This window comes from Lissotriton helveticus, chromosome 12 (assembly GCF_964261635.1).
Source record: "Lissotriton helveticus chromosome 12, aLisHel1.1, whole genome shotgun sequence".
NCBI classification, from domain to species: domain Eukaryota; kingdom Metazoa; phylum Chordata; class Amphibia; order Caudata; family Salamandridae; genus Lissotriton; species Lissotriton helveticus.
This window is the reverse complement of record NC_136073.1, coordinates 782454212-782473504: the sequence shown is the minus strand read 5'-3', so window position 1 is coordinate 782473504 and position 19293 is coordinate 782454212. Positions and strand designations below refer to the sequence as shown.

Sequence of the window (19293 nt, the reverse complement as noted above, 5' to 3'; positions counted from 1 at the left end):
ATTTCCACCATCCAGATGCAAGAGTACAGTGGGTTGGAAGAGAAGTTCTGAAGTCTTTTTCTGATAGGACTGGTGTCAGTTTCTATAGTAGCGAGCTGGTGTCAGGTCATCCTGTTTTCTTGGCATTGTGTTCCTTGAGAGTGTGGTTGGCATCCACATTGAGTCCAAGTGACTTGAAAGGAGGGGATTACAAAGCAGAGATTTGGCGTAGTAATGCAGAGGAGCTGGCAATGACATGAAGACCAGGCACAAACAATGTAAAGGATATTGAACCCCTTATCAGTCTGCAGGTTCACACGGGTGGCGGCGGGAGGGACCGGGAAGGGAAGTTGGGAGATGCATGTTCATCGAACAGATTTAATTTGCACTTATATGATATGACTCGTCACAACAAATTGCGATTGTGTGGAGGCGGGACTGGGTGTAGAGGGATGAATGTTGCTAATTGCATGACTGTACTGTTGAGTTCTGAACAAAATGCAAATAAAAATATTTTTAAAAAAACAATGTAAAGGAGAAGAAGAGGACAGAGAAGGCAAGGCAACCTTAACATGTACAAGTAGGGAAAGGAACCAACAACTATTCAAATACACTAGATTACCATAAGGTTTATACACCGTTAAGACTCGGAACTTTCCTAGACTGATAGGGAAACTCATTGTCTATGTCAAATAAAACAAGGGGACTGAAAAGAACAACTCAGTCAGGAGCATGCATATGGGACAGGAAGCAAAGGGGAATGGTAGAAGAGAAAGAACAAATTAGGAGCACATTAGAGAGGGCTCAACCCTGAGGCTGCTTCTTACTTGAGACAAAAGGAAAAAAAAACAGTAAAGCAAAATGCATTGCAGGGCACAGGGAAATCTGCAGGAAGCTGGACCAGAACAGGATAAGCCGAATATTGGTCAGCAGACAGGCAACAAGAGTTCTACTACACAGAGTTTTAAACGCCATTGCATTGACAAAGAGTTTTAGGGAATGGTGCCTCCCAGTTCTAGGCAGCAGCAAGCCCGGCGTGGATTGGTATGATTGGGCAGCACACGACTAGCCTCGGTGTGTGTTTAATTACATTCTCTCACCTGTGCTTTGAGAGAGTCCACTGTAGCGCAGTAACCGTTCTATTGAAAGCATTGCATAGTGGTTGCTGTGTCCGCCTGAATACTTGGCAATTCACTTGGGGATTGTGCAGTTCATGAAAACAAATGTAGATTTTCTGCGGGTCTAGGATTGAAATAGCATGCAGTCCGGAGTCATAATAGGACTTTTGGGTGAGTTCTAGTGTGATTTACAGGCTGCAGTTGGTCCATGTACTGCATCTTCCAGAGGCGGTCGATCACACTATATTGATCGACCGTGTCACTAATGCCGGCATTCAGGGCGTGGCTCTTGACTGGGTCCGTTCCTTTCTTGACGGTCGCTCTCAAGCAGTCCACCTTTCTATCTTTTCTGCTTCTCCGTCCTCCCTTTCTTGCGGTGTCCCTCAGGGTTCGGCTCTATCCCCTCTTCTCTTTAATTTATATATGCAACCCCTAATGGTCTCTCTTCGTCATTCCACTGCCACTATCTATAACTATGCAGACGATCTGCAGCTGATTTTTCCTTTGGACACTTCTCCCTCTTCCCGCACCAATTTTCAAACCACCATGTTACATATCTCTGACTGGATGGCCCACAGCCAGCTCAAGTTAAACCCATCCAAGACGGAACTCGTCCTGGTGGGTGGACCGACCAATCCGTGGGATGACAATTTTTGGCCCTCCTCTCTTGGCGCCCCTCCTTGCCCTGTCAGCTCTGTGAAAAGCCTCGGAGTTGTCATCTCTGGTGATCTCTCTATGAAACCGCAGATCTCGGCAGTAACATCATCCTGCTTCTTCCATCTGCGCAGGATCCGCAAGATCTGTCGATTTCTCACCAGAGAGGCACTCATTCTAGTCATCTTGGCCCTAGTCATCTCCAGGGTTGACTTTGCAAATATCTTATATGTGGGGATTCCTGGCTACCAGCTCCAGAGACTCCAAATGATCCAGAATCAGGCTGCCCGTTTGGTGTTCCACCAGCCCAAACACCAGCATGTTTCACCTTTGCTGAGGAGCCTCCACTGGCTTCCAGTGGCTAAACGGTGCACCTTTAAACTCGGCTGCACCATCTTCAAAGCTCTCCACAATCGGGCGCCCGCCTTTATTTCCTCCAAGTTAAGTTAAGGCGGTATTTACCAACTCGCCACTTGCGTTCCTCCGCCGACAATCTCCTGTGTATTCCCCACAACCATCGCAAGAAACATGGTGGTATGCGCTTTTCCTTTCTAGGCCCTTCCTTTTGGAATTCTCTCCCTGTCCCTTTTCGTCACTGCCCCTCCTATGAGTTCTTTCGTAAGTCATTAAAAACGTTCCTTTTTAAAGCTGCCTTTGAGTAACCACTTACCCTTGCCCGTTGTGTTTGTCATGAGCGCCAAGAAACCGTCTGGTGTACGTGCGCGGTATAAGACCTTTTAACATAACATAACATAACATAACAGGCGTACAGATGGAATCGTAACATGTCAGAAATAACCTTGGGGGACTCCACAGGTGATGGGGACTGCTTGAGACCTGGGATGATAATGATGTCCATTGGAAAGGGAAGGAAACCAGTGAAGCACATTGCGAGTGAATCCCATTCAAGATTGCTGGGTGTGGATGACAGTAGGGTGGTCAATGGTGTTGAAGTCGGCTGAGAGGTCCTCCAATATCCAACTGCAGGGTCTTCATCTACAGTCAGAAGGTCCTTGTCTGCGATTTGTTAGGTAGCTTTTAAATGTTGACACATACATTTGTAGTACTACAGGAGATGGTTGGCATTGATGTGATCTTGATGTTAAGAACAGAGTGCATTTTTTATGAGATTGCCGATGGAGAGCAGGTTATTATGGGCTGGTAGTTCACAGTCATCAAGGTCTAATGTAGATTTATTTAGGATTGGAATCATTTGTCCAGTCTTGAGAGCTTCTGGGAAGGAGCCTTGACTTGAGGAGTCTTCATCGTGCAACAAAGCTGTTTTTGATTCATAGCTCCCAAGGTCTGCCAAAAACCATGGTCAGCGGAATGATGTCCACTGTTATTTACTATTTGCCATGAACCTCATGTTTTGGATTGGCTTATTGTCCTGTGCCAGTCTGGTTGGAAACTTGTGACCGCACCTTTTGTGCTCGCTGGACAATCATAATATTTTAAAGTTTGCGTTCTGCTCTACTGGGGGGCAGTACACTGACTACAAAGCCAGTGTTAGGTGATCCAGCAGAATTAGGCTTGGGGGCAGCCTTGTTGCTTGGTTTTGGGCCACCTGTAGTTATTGTTTCAAAACAGTTTTGGAAAATGTTTTCAATGTGCCAGCACTGTCTTGCGTTGGGCTAAGTCAGCATGAAAACAACACTTACTCAGGCTTATGCCTGCAATTTGAGTACAGTTTTGACTTCCATAGACATCCATGACAACATTTTAGAAGAGGCAAGAGAGTGATTTAAAATTAAAATCGTGAGAATGTGTTTTTCCCATTGCCTTCTATTGAAGGAGATATTATTTCAGGTGGAAGACAGCCAAAATGATGCCAAAACTTGGGAGTCTCCCACCTGAATCGGATCTATTGGCATGTATGCATTGATTTGTCACAGAGTGCCCCTTGGAATCTGCAGCTCTTGCTTATTTGCAGGAATGCTCACATGCATCTACACAAATTAAAATATACTGATGTTCTATTGTTCATGCAAACAAAATGAATTGTAGACATTTCTTAGTTGTTTGTCTGTGGGAAAACATTTTCCCATGCTGCAACCACTTGCCCTACAACCCCATCAATTTCAGGTGTGTTCCCTTCCCACATCCTCTCTAAAACTGTCTTCCTACATTTGATGGGAGTAAATCCCTAAATATTTTCTGGGTAGGAAAATACCTCCAAAACTTTATAGAACAGCGACAGCCTGTGTGTGAATAGCAATGTTTGCAGGTGGAGCCACCTTGAAACGTTAACACATCTGGCTATGGTAGAACTGCCTTTCCTTTCGAGCTAATCTGCTCGTACTGGTAGAATTTCTGATTAAGCAAATCCTAATTTGGCACTGGCAATATCCTATAATTCCGATTCTGTGCATCAGAAACTAAAATGTTTACCTAGAAATTGTGCTATTAACAGCCATGTTTCACGTAGTTGTGCAAATAGCTTTATACTCCGGCCTTAGGGCTCTACTCTAACTGAAAACGGTGCTGAATCTGCTAAATTGGCTATTCCCAGGTCTATAATGGTTTGTTAAAACTGCTAAATCCGCAATGTTGAAAAATTGTTACTAAAGGATAGCGGGTAAAAATCCCACAAAAGTAGATTTGGTGAGAGAAAAAACAAGAGCTACTTTTTGGGTAAAATTCTATCCAACGATAAATTGTTTTGCAAAATTAATCTCTAGCAGAAGCATTTGTGTGCTGTAAAATATATGTGCGAATGATTTTTTGCAAATTTGATATCGAAATTAGCAGTGAATGATCCTTGTACTGTTTGCAGGATTGGAATAATTGCTAATACCGAAAGTGTTGGTACCAGAAAGCAAAGATATATTCCACTGTTAGGAAATTGGGAGATTTTGTGAGAGGCCAACAGGACAGAATCAAAAATATATCAAACAGACACGTAATCAACTCAGCCACAGCCCTCTGTTGCTTGTGATAGTTGAAGCCATCCCTTCTCTTCATGGAAGCCTATTCCTAGATGTGTTCTCCAATTACAGTGTGTAGTTGAGTGGAGTCCACGAAACATCTACTGATCGCCTTCTCCTTTGCTCTCCTCTTCTTTACTAGGTTAAACCATCAAATGCTCAGGTTGATCAAATGACCGATGTCGAACGAAGCATCAATACCATTGTACGGTATTTCTATGAACATTCAACGGTGCAGGGAGACCCGAAGACCGTCTCCACAGAAGAGTTAAAGACAATGTTGCAGGCAGATTTCTTGAACTGCATCAAGGTAAAGGCTTATTTTTCCCAATCTTGCGCTCTCTGTCCTTCCTCCGGTTCCCAGTGCTAAACCATGTGTGGCAGCATACTGTCCACAGAGTAGGGCCCAGGCTCCACTGAGCAAGAGGCTGGAAACTAGAGCAAGCATGTTATTAATACTCTATGCCCTGTTGATCAAATAACTCCTAGGCCGGAGAGGGAAATAGCGGAGGGGATACAAGAGTAGTGGTGTTTTTGTGTGTCAGCATGCAAACACATCAAGAAGTACTGGAGGTAGTGAGAAGAGCTACTTACTGTTTTTTGTCCTGTCGCACCGGTTCTGGCTCCTACCTACAGCTCTGGTTACTGTTATTCCTGCCCTCTGGATGACTAAAAATGGTGCCATGCTATCAATAGGCCTTCACAATGAACAGTCTGAAGAAACACGTGAGCTTAGTAGCACGACATGGGCAGAAAAAATGGGAATGTGTAAGCTGAGAAAGATGGAACAATGTGCAGATGAATACACGGATAAGTATTTTTTCCATTTGAGAGGTTTTTGGGTAGCTTATGGATCTAGACCCAAAGAGCCTGATTAGCAAACTTTTTTGAATGAGTAGGTATAATTTACTTATTGAAATTCCGGTGAAGTAGGTGAGACCTGGTCAGGTCATAAACATTATATGGACAGTCCTATCTTAAAAGGGTTCTACCTATCAATACGTTTTTTTCAGATACATTTGACCTCGAAGAAACCTAAAAAAAAACGTATCTGCTAGAGACATCTTGCCGCAGATTCCTTAACTTGGAATATCCCCAGGCGTCAGGATCCGGAAACCTTTTTCCCCAGCAGTACCTCTGCACGCCGGGGGGTGGCGTCGCCTGGCTCCGTCCTGACGTCGTCCACAGAAGTGACGTCAATGGAGCCATATAAGACCCCCCTCGGCGTGCTGAGGTTAGTTTTCTTCTTTTCCGCATCCCAACGCATATCCGGAGTTAAGCAATTCCTCTGGTCTGTTTTCAGGCCATCACAACGCCTTTCGCGTCTGGAATAGTGTGCCGATGCCTGCGGGCTTCAAATCGTGTGCGTCCTGCTCGCGGCAGATGTCGGTGACGGATCCACACAAGATCTGTATGTGGTGCTTGGGGGAGCACCACGACTCCGCTGAGTGCGACGCCTGCCAGCGACTGAAGCCGAAGTCCCTGCGGGAATGACGGATGAAACTGTTGTCTGCCCAGATGTCCCGGTCGGAGCCCTCGCGGCGCCGGCTGCCGTCCCCAGTGGACGGCTCCAAAAGGCCCAGTTCTTCATCCCACGCTGAGGTCTCTCCTCGGGACAGATCCCGGAGTTGTTCCTGTGGACGTCGTTTGCCTGCCTCAGGTTAGCACCGGAAGAAGTCACGGAGGTCGTCAACATCGCACAAGCAGGGCGCTGGGGGCCACCGCTCCTGGTCTTCACCGAACGCGAGCCCTCAGGAGTCAAACCCCGCCTATCCACCGTTTCCTGGTGCTGGGGCGACTCGGACCCAGATGGAAGCCCATTCTAGGGTTCTCCAGGCCATTTTTGGGTCACCCCTCTCCCTGGAGTGCCTTTGGACCCCACACTGGGGGTAGGGACTCTGGTCGGGGATTCGCCGGCGGGTTCGCCCTTGGTGCTGATCGAGTGCCTTGACTCCGGTTCCTGAGTCGTTGCAACGTCAGGACATGGCCTGGATGGGCATCCCACTCTAACGTCAAGCCCTCCTGACGCGTCCTCGCACAGTCCTGCGGGGCTCCCTACGTCGTCGCTGGATGTGGCTGTTGCGCGGAGTTCGCCTCCAAGTCGACTTCGTTCCTCCCTGCCAGCTCCGGCCTTGGTGGAGGCCAAGACTCCGCAGGTCCAACACTGGGTGGTCCAGCCCTCTTTGGAAACCATCGGCGCAGACCCGACGCCGTTCTGACATCGGTCGGCGCCGGTTCGGTCTCCAGTTGTCCCTCTGTTGGAGGACGTGACCCCAGTGAGCTCAACGCCCACACAGGTGTTCCCATGCGCCCCGGCGCAGATTCCTACAGGGCACTGGCCACCTCATTTCTCTGCAGGTCCGCTGTCGTTGGGCGGACGGCTTTGCCTGCATCCATCCCCAATGGATGACTTGCTGTCTCCACGTTGGATGGCCACGTAGGATAGCCCTGACTTTGCGCGGGCAGTTGGTAGGGCTGCCCATGTCTTACACATGCATGCTCATGCATCATTACTCTGTCTCCCTGCCTTCGGGTCCGTTGTTGGATTTTCTCCACCAGGGCTCGGTGGATGTGCAGCCTCTTTTACCTTTTGGCAGGTCATTATATGATGTCCTTTGGGGACTTGGGCCAGACCCTCATCTAGTGACTCCATGGCTTGTGCTGTGAAGCATCTCCACTCACCGGCTCCGGATGACTCTGCCTGTTTGTCCCTTCATCCTAGGGCTCATGGACTGGTATTTCAGGCTGAGCATCTTTCCTCTCCTCCACCTTTGCTTCCTCCCACTCAGGAGTCTAGGTGGTTGGAGTTGTGTGGCCGCAATGTTTTTGCGTTCACCAGTTCCGGCCCTCGTTCCCTCAATACGATCTGTGTGTTTCTCGGGCTACTTCTGCCCTTTGGGACTCTGCTGAGCTACTCCTTCCCTCCTTGCCGGAGGGCCCTCGTGCTGACGTGATCCAGCTGGTTCGAGATGGCTGCGGCATGGCGCAGTTTACCATCCGGTCAGCCATGGACACCACTGACACAGTGGGTTGCTCTATGGCTAGCTCCGTTGCCCTGCGTCGCCATGCTTGGCTACGCGATGGCAGTTTCCCCGAAAATGTTCGGTAGCGATTCAGATCTCTGTCCTTTGATGGGGCCCATTTGATTGATGACCATGCCGAATCGGTCAGCGTCTCTCTTCCTGGGTGTTAGTCCACTATGGTGGATCTATGTTTTCGTGTGACTGTGTTGTCACAGATTTTCTGTTTCTGTCCTTGTGTCCAGAAGGTTTGTCCCAGAACGATTGTATGGCTGTTCAGCCAGAGGTTTTTTCCCTTACTTTACTGCAGCTAGGCAGCTGTTAATGTGTTTCTTTTGACCTCTGTCTATGAGCTTGTCTCAAGAGGTGACCCTTGCTTTTATAGGGATGTGACGTACCCTAGGTGGGGTATTTGTTGGCTATTGTGTAACTTTTCCTTGCCAGAAAGTTTTGTAGGCTCCTGTGGAGCTCTCTTGCTATTATCAGCCCCCCCCCAGGTTTTTTTTTTCCAGTGGACTATGCTGTATCTCCCCTTGTTATATGCTTCCTGCTGTGGTGAAATGTACCCTTGGTTGAGTCCCACGGACTGACGTGGCCCTCTCCTGGTGCTTTCTGTATCGCTGCTTGCGGTTGTTCCGTGGCATTCTCAGGCATCTGTGGACGCAGTTGGTTTTGGTGTCTTGTTGGGGCTGTGCCATTTCTGTTTCGCCCCAGAGGGTTTTTCTCGTTCCCCCTGCCTTGCTTTGGCTCCTTTTCTACCTTCTTTCTACCCTGAGCGCAGTCGGCGGTCCTGGGCGTGGCTACATGTCCCTGTGGGCGCTCTGTTCCGGATCAGTTCTTTCTGTTACCACTTGTGTATGTGTTATCATAGGGGACCCGTTGGGTTCCTTGAGCCATTGTCTTGCATGCGCTCTCTTGCTGTGGCCTTATTCCCTAGTGTTTGGAAAACCTTGGGCACACTCTGTTGGGGGTAAGCCTATGAGTGATACATTTTACCAGAACAGACCTTTGTTCCGTTTTGCGTTGTGTTCCTGGTTTCCCTTGGAGGGGCTCCCGACTGGCATTGTCGTACACGGCTCAGGTGTTCTTTTCCTGGCAGCTGCTACGAGTTTTAACAGATTCTTCGGATGCTCTCTGATTTCATCCTGTATACGTATGTCCCTTTTTCAAACTTTCTATGTCTGCATGTTACTGACCACTTCTTCTTCGTGTGATAGTCAGTATTACCGCTGTGTCGCAGGGAGTTGGTCTTTTCCGACATTTCGGTGTGCTGTGTTCGCCCACGAGGGGGTAGGCGTGGATCCGGAGGATTGTTCAAGGTCCCCCATTTATTTCTATCTCTGTTCTCCTTTCTCTCCCTCAGGGGCATGTTCTGCTTGCAGGTCGTCCTTGGTCATTATTTCCAGGGATACGATTGCCTGGTTGGCTACCTGGTGCTGTGCCGTCTTCTCGGTCGGTTCGCACATGTTGTTGTTGTTACGCTTCATTGGGCTCTCATTTGTGGGGAGTGGTTGTCAAGGTACACAATACCTGTTTTTGTGCATTCTTGTCATTTCCATCTATGACCCTCCTGGTAGTCATTGTTTTGTGTTTCGGCATTATGCCCTCTGCCCTGACATGCCATTGTTGGCATTCCTTCGCTGGACTCTTGTCTCTTTCGGACCCTGGGGTCCTCTATTCAGTTCCCATCTTTTCTTCGGTATCTGTGGCATTCTGTCATTGTGTACTGACTTTTCTGGTCCTGTGCCCTTGTTTCATCCCTGTCTGGCCCACAGTGGACTCGTGTTGTCCTCTGATGACTTGTGGTACCTTGCTTCCCTTGCTCATGCTCCACCCTGCCCTTCAGGGTCTGTTGTCAGCTATGCTGGTAATGCTGAACCTGATGGGTCTGGTGTCAGCTGCGCTTGCATTGCGGACCCCTCCTTGTTTCCGTCAACGTTCTTGACGGTCTGCTTCCTTCGGGAACATGGTGGGGTTCGGTCGCAGGCCCTCCTTCCATGGGGTATAGCTGTGGTATCTATTCTATGTTAAGGAATCTACGGCTAGATGTCTCTATCAGATGAACAAGCTACTTACCTTCGGTAACAATGTATCTGGTAGAGACACAGTCTATCCGCAGATTCCTTAACGCCCGCCCATCCTTCCCGTTCTGCGAGGACCTTTCCAGGTAGGGCTCTACCACATTGCCTCCTTTCAGGTGGCCATGGTCTTCCTATGGGGTGCATTAGTTCACCCACCTCCGGGGCAGGGTGTGTCATTCTGCTTAGGCAGGTTAGCTTTCCACCCATTCTTGTTTGGGTGTCTAGTTTTTGTGCTTTTCGCTCCTTCTCCATCCGGGCTCTTCCGGCATGGAGTTTATCATGTTTTCTAACCCTCGTTCTACCCTCCTCTGTCTCCCCATGTCTTTGGGGTCTCCTTGTCTCTGCTGCAGGCGCTTTGGTTGTCCTTCTATTGCACTATGCTCAGGGCATAGGTCATTGTGGGGGTGTGGTACCTCTTCTATGTGGTTGTTTCATTCTGGTCAGCCATAAGTCATGAATTTTCAGTCCTGTACCCCCCTCATTCTTGCTCACAGACTTTGTCGTACAGTTCCATCCTGTGGCTGCGTTCTGTCCCTTGATTGCCATGTCATTCTTTTCCACCGCCGTTGCCTCTTTAGGGGGACACGGTTCTTTGCTTGGTGGAATTTTTATTGGGGCAGGGGCTTGTTCGCTCCCTTCGGTCCCTCCAAGCGTTGAGTACTTTTCAACATGGGATGGTTTCTTATCATTGTTGTTTCAACGGTTTTTGTTTGTTCCTATACTCTCACTGCTTTTGTAGCGGCTCCGCGTTGTGGCGCGGACAAGTTTCACTGCAGAAAACTGACGTCCGCACGCCGAAGGGGTGTTATATGGCTCCATTGACGTCACTTCAGTGGGCGACGTCAGGATGGAGCCAGGCGACGCCGCCCCCCGGCGTGCAGAGGTACTGCTAGGGAAAAAGCTTTCTGGATTCAGTCCGACGCCTGGGGATATTCTAAGTCAAGGAATCTGTGGCTAGACTGTGTCTCTACCAGACACTTTGTTACCAAAGGTAAGTAACACGTTCTTCGGGAGGAAGGTTGAATGCTATCAACTGCCGCCGCTCAATCTCCACGCAAGAAGACATATAGTTGACAGGTTCGGGTGACAGACGATCCTCCCAAAGGGGCAGCGGTATTTGCAGAAAGGCTTATAGGAGACCTGAACTTCACTCAAAATGAAAACCGATCCTAGATAGAGCCGCCTTGGAAACTTCAGCGCCAAAACTGCTGACATCTCGCGTTCTCGGTGGAGCCAAACAGATCCAACCAAGATTCTCCCTACTGCTGAAAGAGAACTTGTGCCACCTCCAGTGCAGACGCCATTCGTGATCCGCTAGGCATTGGTGGCTGAGTTTGTCTGCCCTGGCGTTCAGCAAACCTGCCAGGTGTTGAACCACCAGTGATATGCCCTGCTGTTCGAGCAAGTCAGAGACGCAGGGCATCTGGACAAAGGGTGCACGTCCCCACCCCGCCCTGTATGTGGCAGTACCACATGGCGGTGGTGTTGTCTGTGAACACCTGCAGTAGCTTCCCCTTGATGGAAGGAAGGAAGGCATTTAATGCCAAACAAATTGCTCGGAGCTCCAGCAGGTTGATGTGGGGGTCCTGTTTCCACTGGAGACCAGAGCCCTCAGATCTCCACCTCAGTCAGATGGCCGCCCCATCCCAGGAATGATGCATCTGTCACTACTGGGTGGTCTGGTTGGGGAAGAGAAAGGGGTCTGCCTCTGACCCAATCGTGGTTGGTTAGCCACCACTGCAGGTCCCATGTAGTTCTCTCCAACATCTGGACCATGTCTGACAGATTCCCCTGATTCTGCTCCCACTGAAACTTCAAGTCCCACTGCAGAGCCCACATATGCCACCTGGCATGTGTCACTAGCAGGATGCAGGAGGGCTTGAGGCCCAGCAGCCTCAGTGTCATTCATACTGAAATCCAGGATAGATGCTGAAACATTGGTATCATAGTCTGAATATCATGGACTCCCTGTTCAGGAGGATAGGCCCGAAACTGAACGGTGCCCAGAAGAGCTCTGATGAAATGGAACATGTGAGAGGGAGTCAGGTGTGACTTTGGGACATTGATAGTAAACCCCAGAGAATGCAGGAGGCTCCCCGTAATCTGGAGGTGGAATTCGCCTTCAACAGCCAGTCGTCGAGATAGGGGAATACTGGCACCCCTGATCTGCGCAGAAGAGCTGCGACCACCGCCATCATCTTGGTGAACACCCAAGGGGTGCTGGTAAGGCCAAAGGGGAGCACGGTGAACTGAAAGTGCTTGTGGCTTATTGTAAACTGTAGGTAGCGCCGATGGACAGGCAGGATAGGAATGTGAAAATAGGCATCCTGCAAATCCAACAATACCATCCAGTCGCCAGGGTCCAGGGCAGACAAGACCTGAGCAAGAACGAGCATCTTTAACTTTTCCTTTTTGGTCTAGGATAGGGCGCAAACCATTTTCCTTTTTGGGCACCAGAAAGTAGCGGTAATAACAACCACAGCCTACTTCTGGCACTGGAACCCTCTCTATGACTCCAATGGGCAAGAGAGTCATGGTTCCTCCTGAAGCAAATAGTATCGAAGGGAAGGGAGTAGCCCTTTCGGACTATTTGGAGGACCCACCTGTTCCAGGTGTTGTTCTGCCATGGTTGGGGTGATGTCTAATCCTGCCACCAACTGGCCACTCATGATCTTGAAATGCCGGACTAGGAAAGTTTGGAGGGTCAGGTTGCGGTGTGAGGGCAGGGTGGACTGACTCGACCTCTAGCTGGAACGAGCCGTGCCCACAGCCTCACGAGGTTGTTGAACGTGCATGGTCCTGTGGCTGGTGTGGCTGTAACTCCTTCCGTAGCCATGAAAGGGGCGTAAGGCAGAAGGACGTGTAGTCACTGAGAGGCCCAAAGACTTGGCCGTAGCCTGTGAGTCCTTAAAGTGCTCCAGCGCCATGTCTACCTCTTGTCAGAAGAGACGGGTGCCATCAAAGGGCAGGTCCATAAAAGAAGCCTGGACATTCCCTAAAAAGCCAGAAGTCCTCAACCAGGTGTGGCGTCGAACAGCCAACATTAAATCTGCCCAGCGAGTTGGTCGTGTCAAAACCACAAAAAATGGCGAATGTTCCCGCTTCTCTCCCATATGATACTGCTTGGCAGAGGATGGCCTGGTCCTCCTCCAGGACCTGTGGCAGCACTTGCGCAATTGTTTTCCACAGTGTTCGAATAACGGCCCAATAAGCATGCAGTGTTCATCGACTGCAATGCAAGGAAGAAAACATTTTCTTGCCTCAACCATCCAGCCTCTTGGATTCCCTATCTGAGGGTGCAGAAGGGAACGTGCCTAGAGGCTTCGACCACCAAGCTCTTGGGGCAGGGCGGTTGGTGAGGAAATTTGTCTCACCTGGCTCAGGGCGATTTGCTTCTGGCAATTGTCCTATTCACATGAGCCCCTGAGCTGGGCTTGATCCAGGTTCTCAGTAGGACATTGGTTAAGGCCTTGTTGAAAGGCAGCGGGGATTGTGAGGAGGAGACACCAGGCTACAGGACCTATGTCAAGATATTCGTCTTTACTGCCACGGAAGGGAGCTGACAGCCCAGGACTTCCACCTCTCTTTGCACCACCATAGCATATGATGCTCCCTCTGTAGCCACAGTAGGGGGAGAAAGCAGTCCAGAATCTGGAGAGGTTTCCAGTCCACTGGCCTCACCCAATTCCTCATACCAGTTCATTTACTGATCAGGTTGGTCTAGTGATTCCTCCCAATCTTCCTCTATTCCAAGCCCTTCAGAATAAGGCTGAGAAAATGACCTAGAACCGAAGAGTACTGTCTGGCACCGATCGGGCTATGGGTTCTCGGGGATAAGAATGGGGCTGACCCCGCTGGTGGACACAGGGAGTCTCGGTAACGGGACTGGCACCGAGGAAGAGGTTGCAGCAGTACGACTGGCATCGGTCCGGATCCATGGGGTGTCATCGGTGCGGGGCAAGAGCCACCTGTGCAGAACCCGATGGAGCAGCCTGTGAGCTTCTGGGGCCCGAAGGCACGCTGGTATGGGCATGCTGCCCAAATATGAGGCACATGGCATCATAAAACTCCTTGAGCTGGGAGAGGCCTCTTTGGCACCCGGGGAGGCTGGGAAGTGTGGAGCCGACCCAGGTGCAGGTTTCGAGGGACGTTGCCTAGAGCGCCGTGACTCCTCCATTGCCTCTGCCAATGGACAGGAAGAAGACAAAGCACACAGTTTTTTGTGCGCTTCTTACCTGACCGACTCAGCGACTTAGAGTGGGAAGACAAAGACTTAGGACTCCCGGAACAAGTATCCACACTTTGCTCTTAACCAGGACCGTGAACGAGACCTCCAGGGAGAACAAAGTGGTGCCGAGCGCCGGGCTGCAAGTAGCTTTAGTGATCGCTCCCTCAAATCTTTTGGAGCCGTAGCCCGGTAGACGGAGCACAACTTTGAGTCGTGGTCGCGCTCCAGGCACCAGAGACAAACCAGATGTAGCTCTGTCACCGACATAGCGAGGTGGCAGGCGTTGCACGGCTTCTTGGACATGAGGAAACCTACTCACCAAGAAATAATTTGAAATTAAGCCTGTCTAAAAGTGAGAGGGTAGCTCTCTTCATGGATCTGCGCTGGCTGGCACAGAAAGAAAAGAACTGACATCAATGCAGCACCTATATAAGTGATGAAGAGGTCACAACGGCACGGACAACACCATCAAGTGGAGCCTACCGATGCTACCTGCCGGCACGCAGGGGTATTGCTGAACAAAAATCTTCTGGATCCAGTCTGATAGCTGGGAAATTCATAGGTAAGGAATCTGCGGCTAGTAGTCTCTTTCAGATAGTGAGAGATTTTGTATCCTTGCACCTCCTCCACAAGAAGAGCAGGTGGATGAGGACACTCCTCAATAGCAAGAGAATACATTTTGGACAACCAAACAAGTCTGAGTTTCCATTCTGCAAAAGAAAAGCACTAGTGCCTGAATAATAGAACTAAAGCAGTTTGCAGTAATTAAGTGCTGAATTGTGTTTTCCTATCAATATGTTGACAAAAAGACAATTTAGGATCCAGCAAAAAAAGAAAACTAGGATGTTCGAGGCATATGAGCTGCAGATTGCACACTGTGCATAGATCGCCACCTAGTGTTGGGCTCGGATGTTTGCAGTTTGTTGTTGTCTAGAAAAGTTCTTTGGAAGTCACGAGGTGGGTGACTCCTCCTATGGACCACATTGCGCATGGGCATCGGCTCCATCCCCAGATTGTTTTTTTCCGCCATTGGGTTCGGATGTGTTTTCCTGCGCTCCGGTTTGGAACCGAATTTCCTTCGGCACGCAATCCTCACCCAGTTCGACGGTACTGTTTCGATCGCGATCCACATCGACTTGATTCTCCACCACTTCGAAGACTTCGATTCAGGTCGTCGACAAACGCCTTCGGGCCTACCTAGGCTTTACTCTCTGGATCATGGAAAGGACACCATTCAAGAAGTGTCCTCAATGTGGGTCGAAGTTTCCCCACACCGACCTACATGAGGTGTGTAACCTTTGCCTTCCACCGGAGCACGAGGCCATAGACTGTTCGGCATGTGCCTCTTTCCGCTCCAAGAAGACGATCCGGGACAGACGAGCTAGAAGAACCATGGCTCGCTTGTCAGCTTCGATCCCCGACAACATCTTCGAAGAGGGCGTCGACTAACGTAACACCAGCACGCCGAGGAGAGTATCGGATCCTCAGATGCCAAAGACTCCGACGTCGAGGACATCACTCCAGCTCAACTGGTCGTAAGTAAAACCGTCGACCCCAACCCGTCCTCGACACCCACAAAAAAGGTTTCGGTCACACCCTCACCTTCGGGCCCGGGTGCACACCGAGACACTGCTTCCCTCGCCCTGCCTTCGGGCCCGGCAAAGAAGCCTCTTAAGCCTTCAGGCGGCTCGGGATCGAGCCAGCCTATTCCCGGTGCCAACCCTATACTGACACCTAAAAAGAAGCCATCTTCCTCTACCATGCCAACCGTTGCTCCAACACCTAAGCACACGGTGCCGAAGACTGGCAGCGGCTCATCGATGCCGAAACCGCACTCTGAGCCGACTAAAAAATCACCCAAAGCTCCAGAGTCGCACGCATCGGAGCCGAAAAAAACACCCGGAACCGAAAAAACAGGTTCCAGCAAAAGACATTTCTAAAGGGCACACTTCTAAGACATCTACCGACTTGGTGCCGAAAAAACCTACAGAGCCGAAAACTTAGACGCCGAGGGATCTGCCCTGTTCAGAAAAACTTTTTACACCAGATCCACATAAAAAACTCTTGTTAAAGATCCCAAAAGTGGACACTTAACTCTCAGCTCCAAGAAGAGACCACTTGAGGCGCCAGCACCTCCTCCCCCTCCTAAGACCTCCTCCTCCCTCTCCTAAGAAGAGAGGCATTGCAACCTCTCCATTAAGGGTCCCTTCCCCACCATCTCCCCATACTGTTCCTCCTCTTACACCTCCTCCACCCCATCATTCACCTACACCATCTCCTAATCCAGATGATGATGTAGACACAGATTCTGACGACGCAATTGGGGGTGGGTATGACCCAGCAGGGACCAATAGTCCCCCTCAGTCACCTAATCCATGGGATGATTACACACCCCTGATGTACCTTACGTCCCACAAGACGATGTATACCCTTTCAGACCTTCCCCACCAGAGGATACTATAGGTTTCAACCTACTAGTACAAAGGGCTGCACAATATCATGGGGTGGACTTACACACTGACGCAGTGGAGGAAGACTTCCTATTAGACACTTTTGATAACACTCAAAGGTCTACTGCCATTTTGCCAATGCTCAAGGGTGTCATCAAGCACGCAACAGGTTTTTAAGGATCCTGTCAGGGCTAGGGTCCTCAATCCTTGCATTGAGAAAAAATATAAAGCTGCCCCTGCAGAGCCAACTTATATTAAGGGCCCAGCACAATTAGATTCTTTGGTAGTCTCTAATGTACGTAAACGTGCTAATTCCCAGACATAAGGTGAGGCCTCACCACCAGACACAGAATCTAAGCTCCTTCAAGCCTCCGGCGAAAGAACAGCGGCACAAGCAGCCAACATCTGGCGCATTGCCAACACCCAAGCGTTGCTGGCAAGATATGACAGGGCACGTTATGATGAGCTAGAGTCCATAATGCAACACCTACCAGACGAATATAAAAACAGGGCTAATGAACTTATACAGGAAGGTAAAAATATTACCAATACTTCCATCCGTTGTGCCCTAGACGCCGCAGATACTGCCTCAAGGGCAATCAATACCAGCACCTTACTACGCAGACATGCCTGGCTACGTATTTCAGGTTTCAAATGTGAGGTACAAAACTCCATCCTTAATCAGCCATTTGATGAGACACACTTATTTGGCCCAAATGTTGACGTGTCTTTAGAAAATATTAAAAAAGACACAGATACTGCAAAATCTATTGGAGCCTTGCAGCAGCAAGCTCCCAGACGTTCTTTTCGTCGCTCATCATACAGAGGCAACACAAGAGGCTACTCCTCAGAAAGTCCCTCCACTTCCTACAAAACCCCTGGCCAATCCACATTCGCCAAGGGCTACCAGATGGGGGTTACAGGGGTAACAACAACAAAGGCAGAGGCAAAAACACCTCCCGCTCTGCCTCTACCCCTACCCAATGACTTTCCTCCCCTTTCCCCCCCTACATTCCCCTCCTGTGGGGGGAAGACTTCAACAATTCCTGCCTGCCCGGATTAACATCACATCAGACAGGTGGGTGCGACAAATTGTTCAATCAGGTTACTGTCTAGAACTAACATCTACCCCCCAAACATGCCACCCAAACAGCGTCCAATGTCTCAAGAACATCTATCACTGTTAAAGCAAGAAGTAGTATCTCTGTTAGAAAAAAGTGCAATAGAACCAGTTCCCCTGCACCAACAAAACAAGGGGGGTTTACTCTCTATACTTTCTAATTCGAAAGAAGGACGGCTCTCGGAGGCCTATTCTATACCTCAGACCCCTAAACATATACATACAGTCAGACCATTTTCACATGGTCACACTCCAGCAAGTCCTTCCGCTTTTGCTACAAAACGACTTCCTTGCTACTCCAGATCTCAAAGACGCATACTTCCACATTCCTATTCACAAGGCTCACAGAGGTATCTCAGATTTGTAATAGACGGCAGCGCATCTACAAAGACAGCACATCCATGTCTTCCTGTACCTCGACGACTGGCTCATAAAAGCCAGCTCATACAATCAATGCATGGAACACACTCATGCCACTATTCAACTGCTTCACAACTTGGGGTTTACAATAAACCACACCAAGTCTCATCTACAGCCATCCAAAGTACAACAGTACCTCGGTGCCACAATAAACACCTCAACAGCGCTAGCTTATCCCGCGCCAGCAAGGATAGCTGGCATGCAAACCCTTCTAACAAGGTTAGACTACAACACTCCCTTCCAGCACGAGTGTTCATGCAACTCATAGGGGTGATGGCCTCTTGCATCTTTATAGTATAGTACCCCATGCAAGACTTCAAATGCGTCTGCTACAGGAGTGCTTATCACGTCAGTGGAACCAGGCTCAAGGTCACTTAACAGACCTAGTGTTGGTAGACGGTCGGACTCATCGCTTTCTGCAGTGGTGGAACACCAAAAACCTTTCCAAGGGACGACCATTTCTAGAGCCAGTTCCTCAGATAATCTTGACTGCGGACGCATCGCTCTCCGGCTGGGGAGCCCACCTACTGCAACACACCATGCAAGGCAGGTGGACACCGCAACAAAAATCACTCCACATCAATCATCTGGAGTTACTAGCAATATTCCTAGCACTGAAAGCTTTCCAGAAGTAAGTATCAAACAAAGCTGTGTTAGTCCGCACAGACAACATGACAGCAATGTATTACATACAGAAGCAGGGAGGCACACACTCCTTACAACTCTCTCAACTAGCACAGGACATATGGCGCTGGGCTATACCTCAAAACATATTCCTTCTAGCCCAGCATGTTCCAGGAGTACAAAATACCATAGCGGATCTGTTAAGTCGTCCAACACAACAGACCCACGAATGGGAACTTCATATGCAAGTTCTTCAGCCATTCTTTCAGATGTGGGGACAATCTCAGATAGACCTGTTTGCCACCCACAAAAACGCAAAATGCCCAAGCTTCGCCGCCAGATATCCACACCCACTGTCCAAAGGAAATGCGATATGGATGAACTGGTCAAACAGATTTGCGTACGCTTTTCCACCTCTACCACTCATGCCACTAGTAGTACGCAAACTACAGCAGCATTCTCTGACCCTCATCCTAGTTGCTCCATCATGGACCAGACAACCGTGGTACACCACACTGCTACAACTGTCTGTAGTACCGCACCAAAAATTGCACCTGTCTCCACACCTCTTAACACAGAACCTTGGAGAGATCAGACACCTGGTCCCAGCTCAGCTCAACCTTGCGATCTGGCTCCTGAAATCCTAGAATTTGGATATCTGAACCTTCCGCC

At 49.4% G+C, this 19293-nt stretch overlaps 1 protein-coding gene across 3 annotated transcripts in view; it reads left to right on the top strand.

Annotated features, from left to right (window-relative positions):
- LOC144797647 (protein S100-A16-like) overlaps positions 1 to 19293 on the top strand; it is a 119068-nt gene that overhangs the window by 91165 nt on the left and 8610 nt on the right. For all 3 annotated transcript variants that reach the window (XM_078668350.1, XM_078668352.1, XM_078668351.1), the window contains one exon: positions 4821 to 4988. In XM_078668350.1, coding sequence (XP_078524476.1) covers positions 4821 to 4988 — 168 coding nt within the window. The remainder of the gene's footprint in view (positions 1 to 4820; positions 4989 to 19293) is intronic.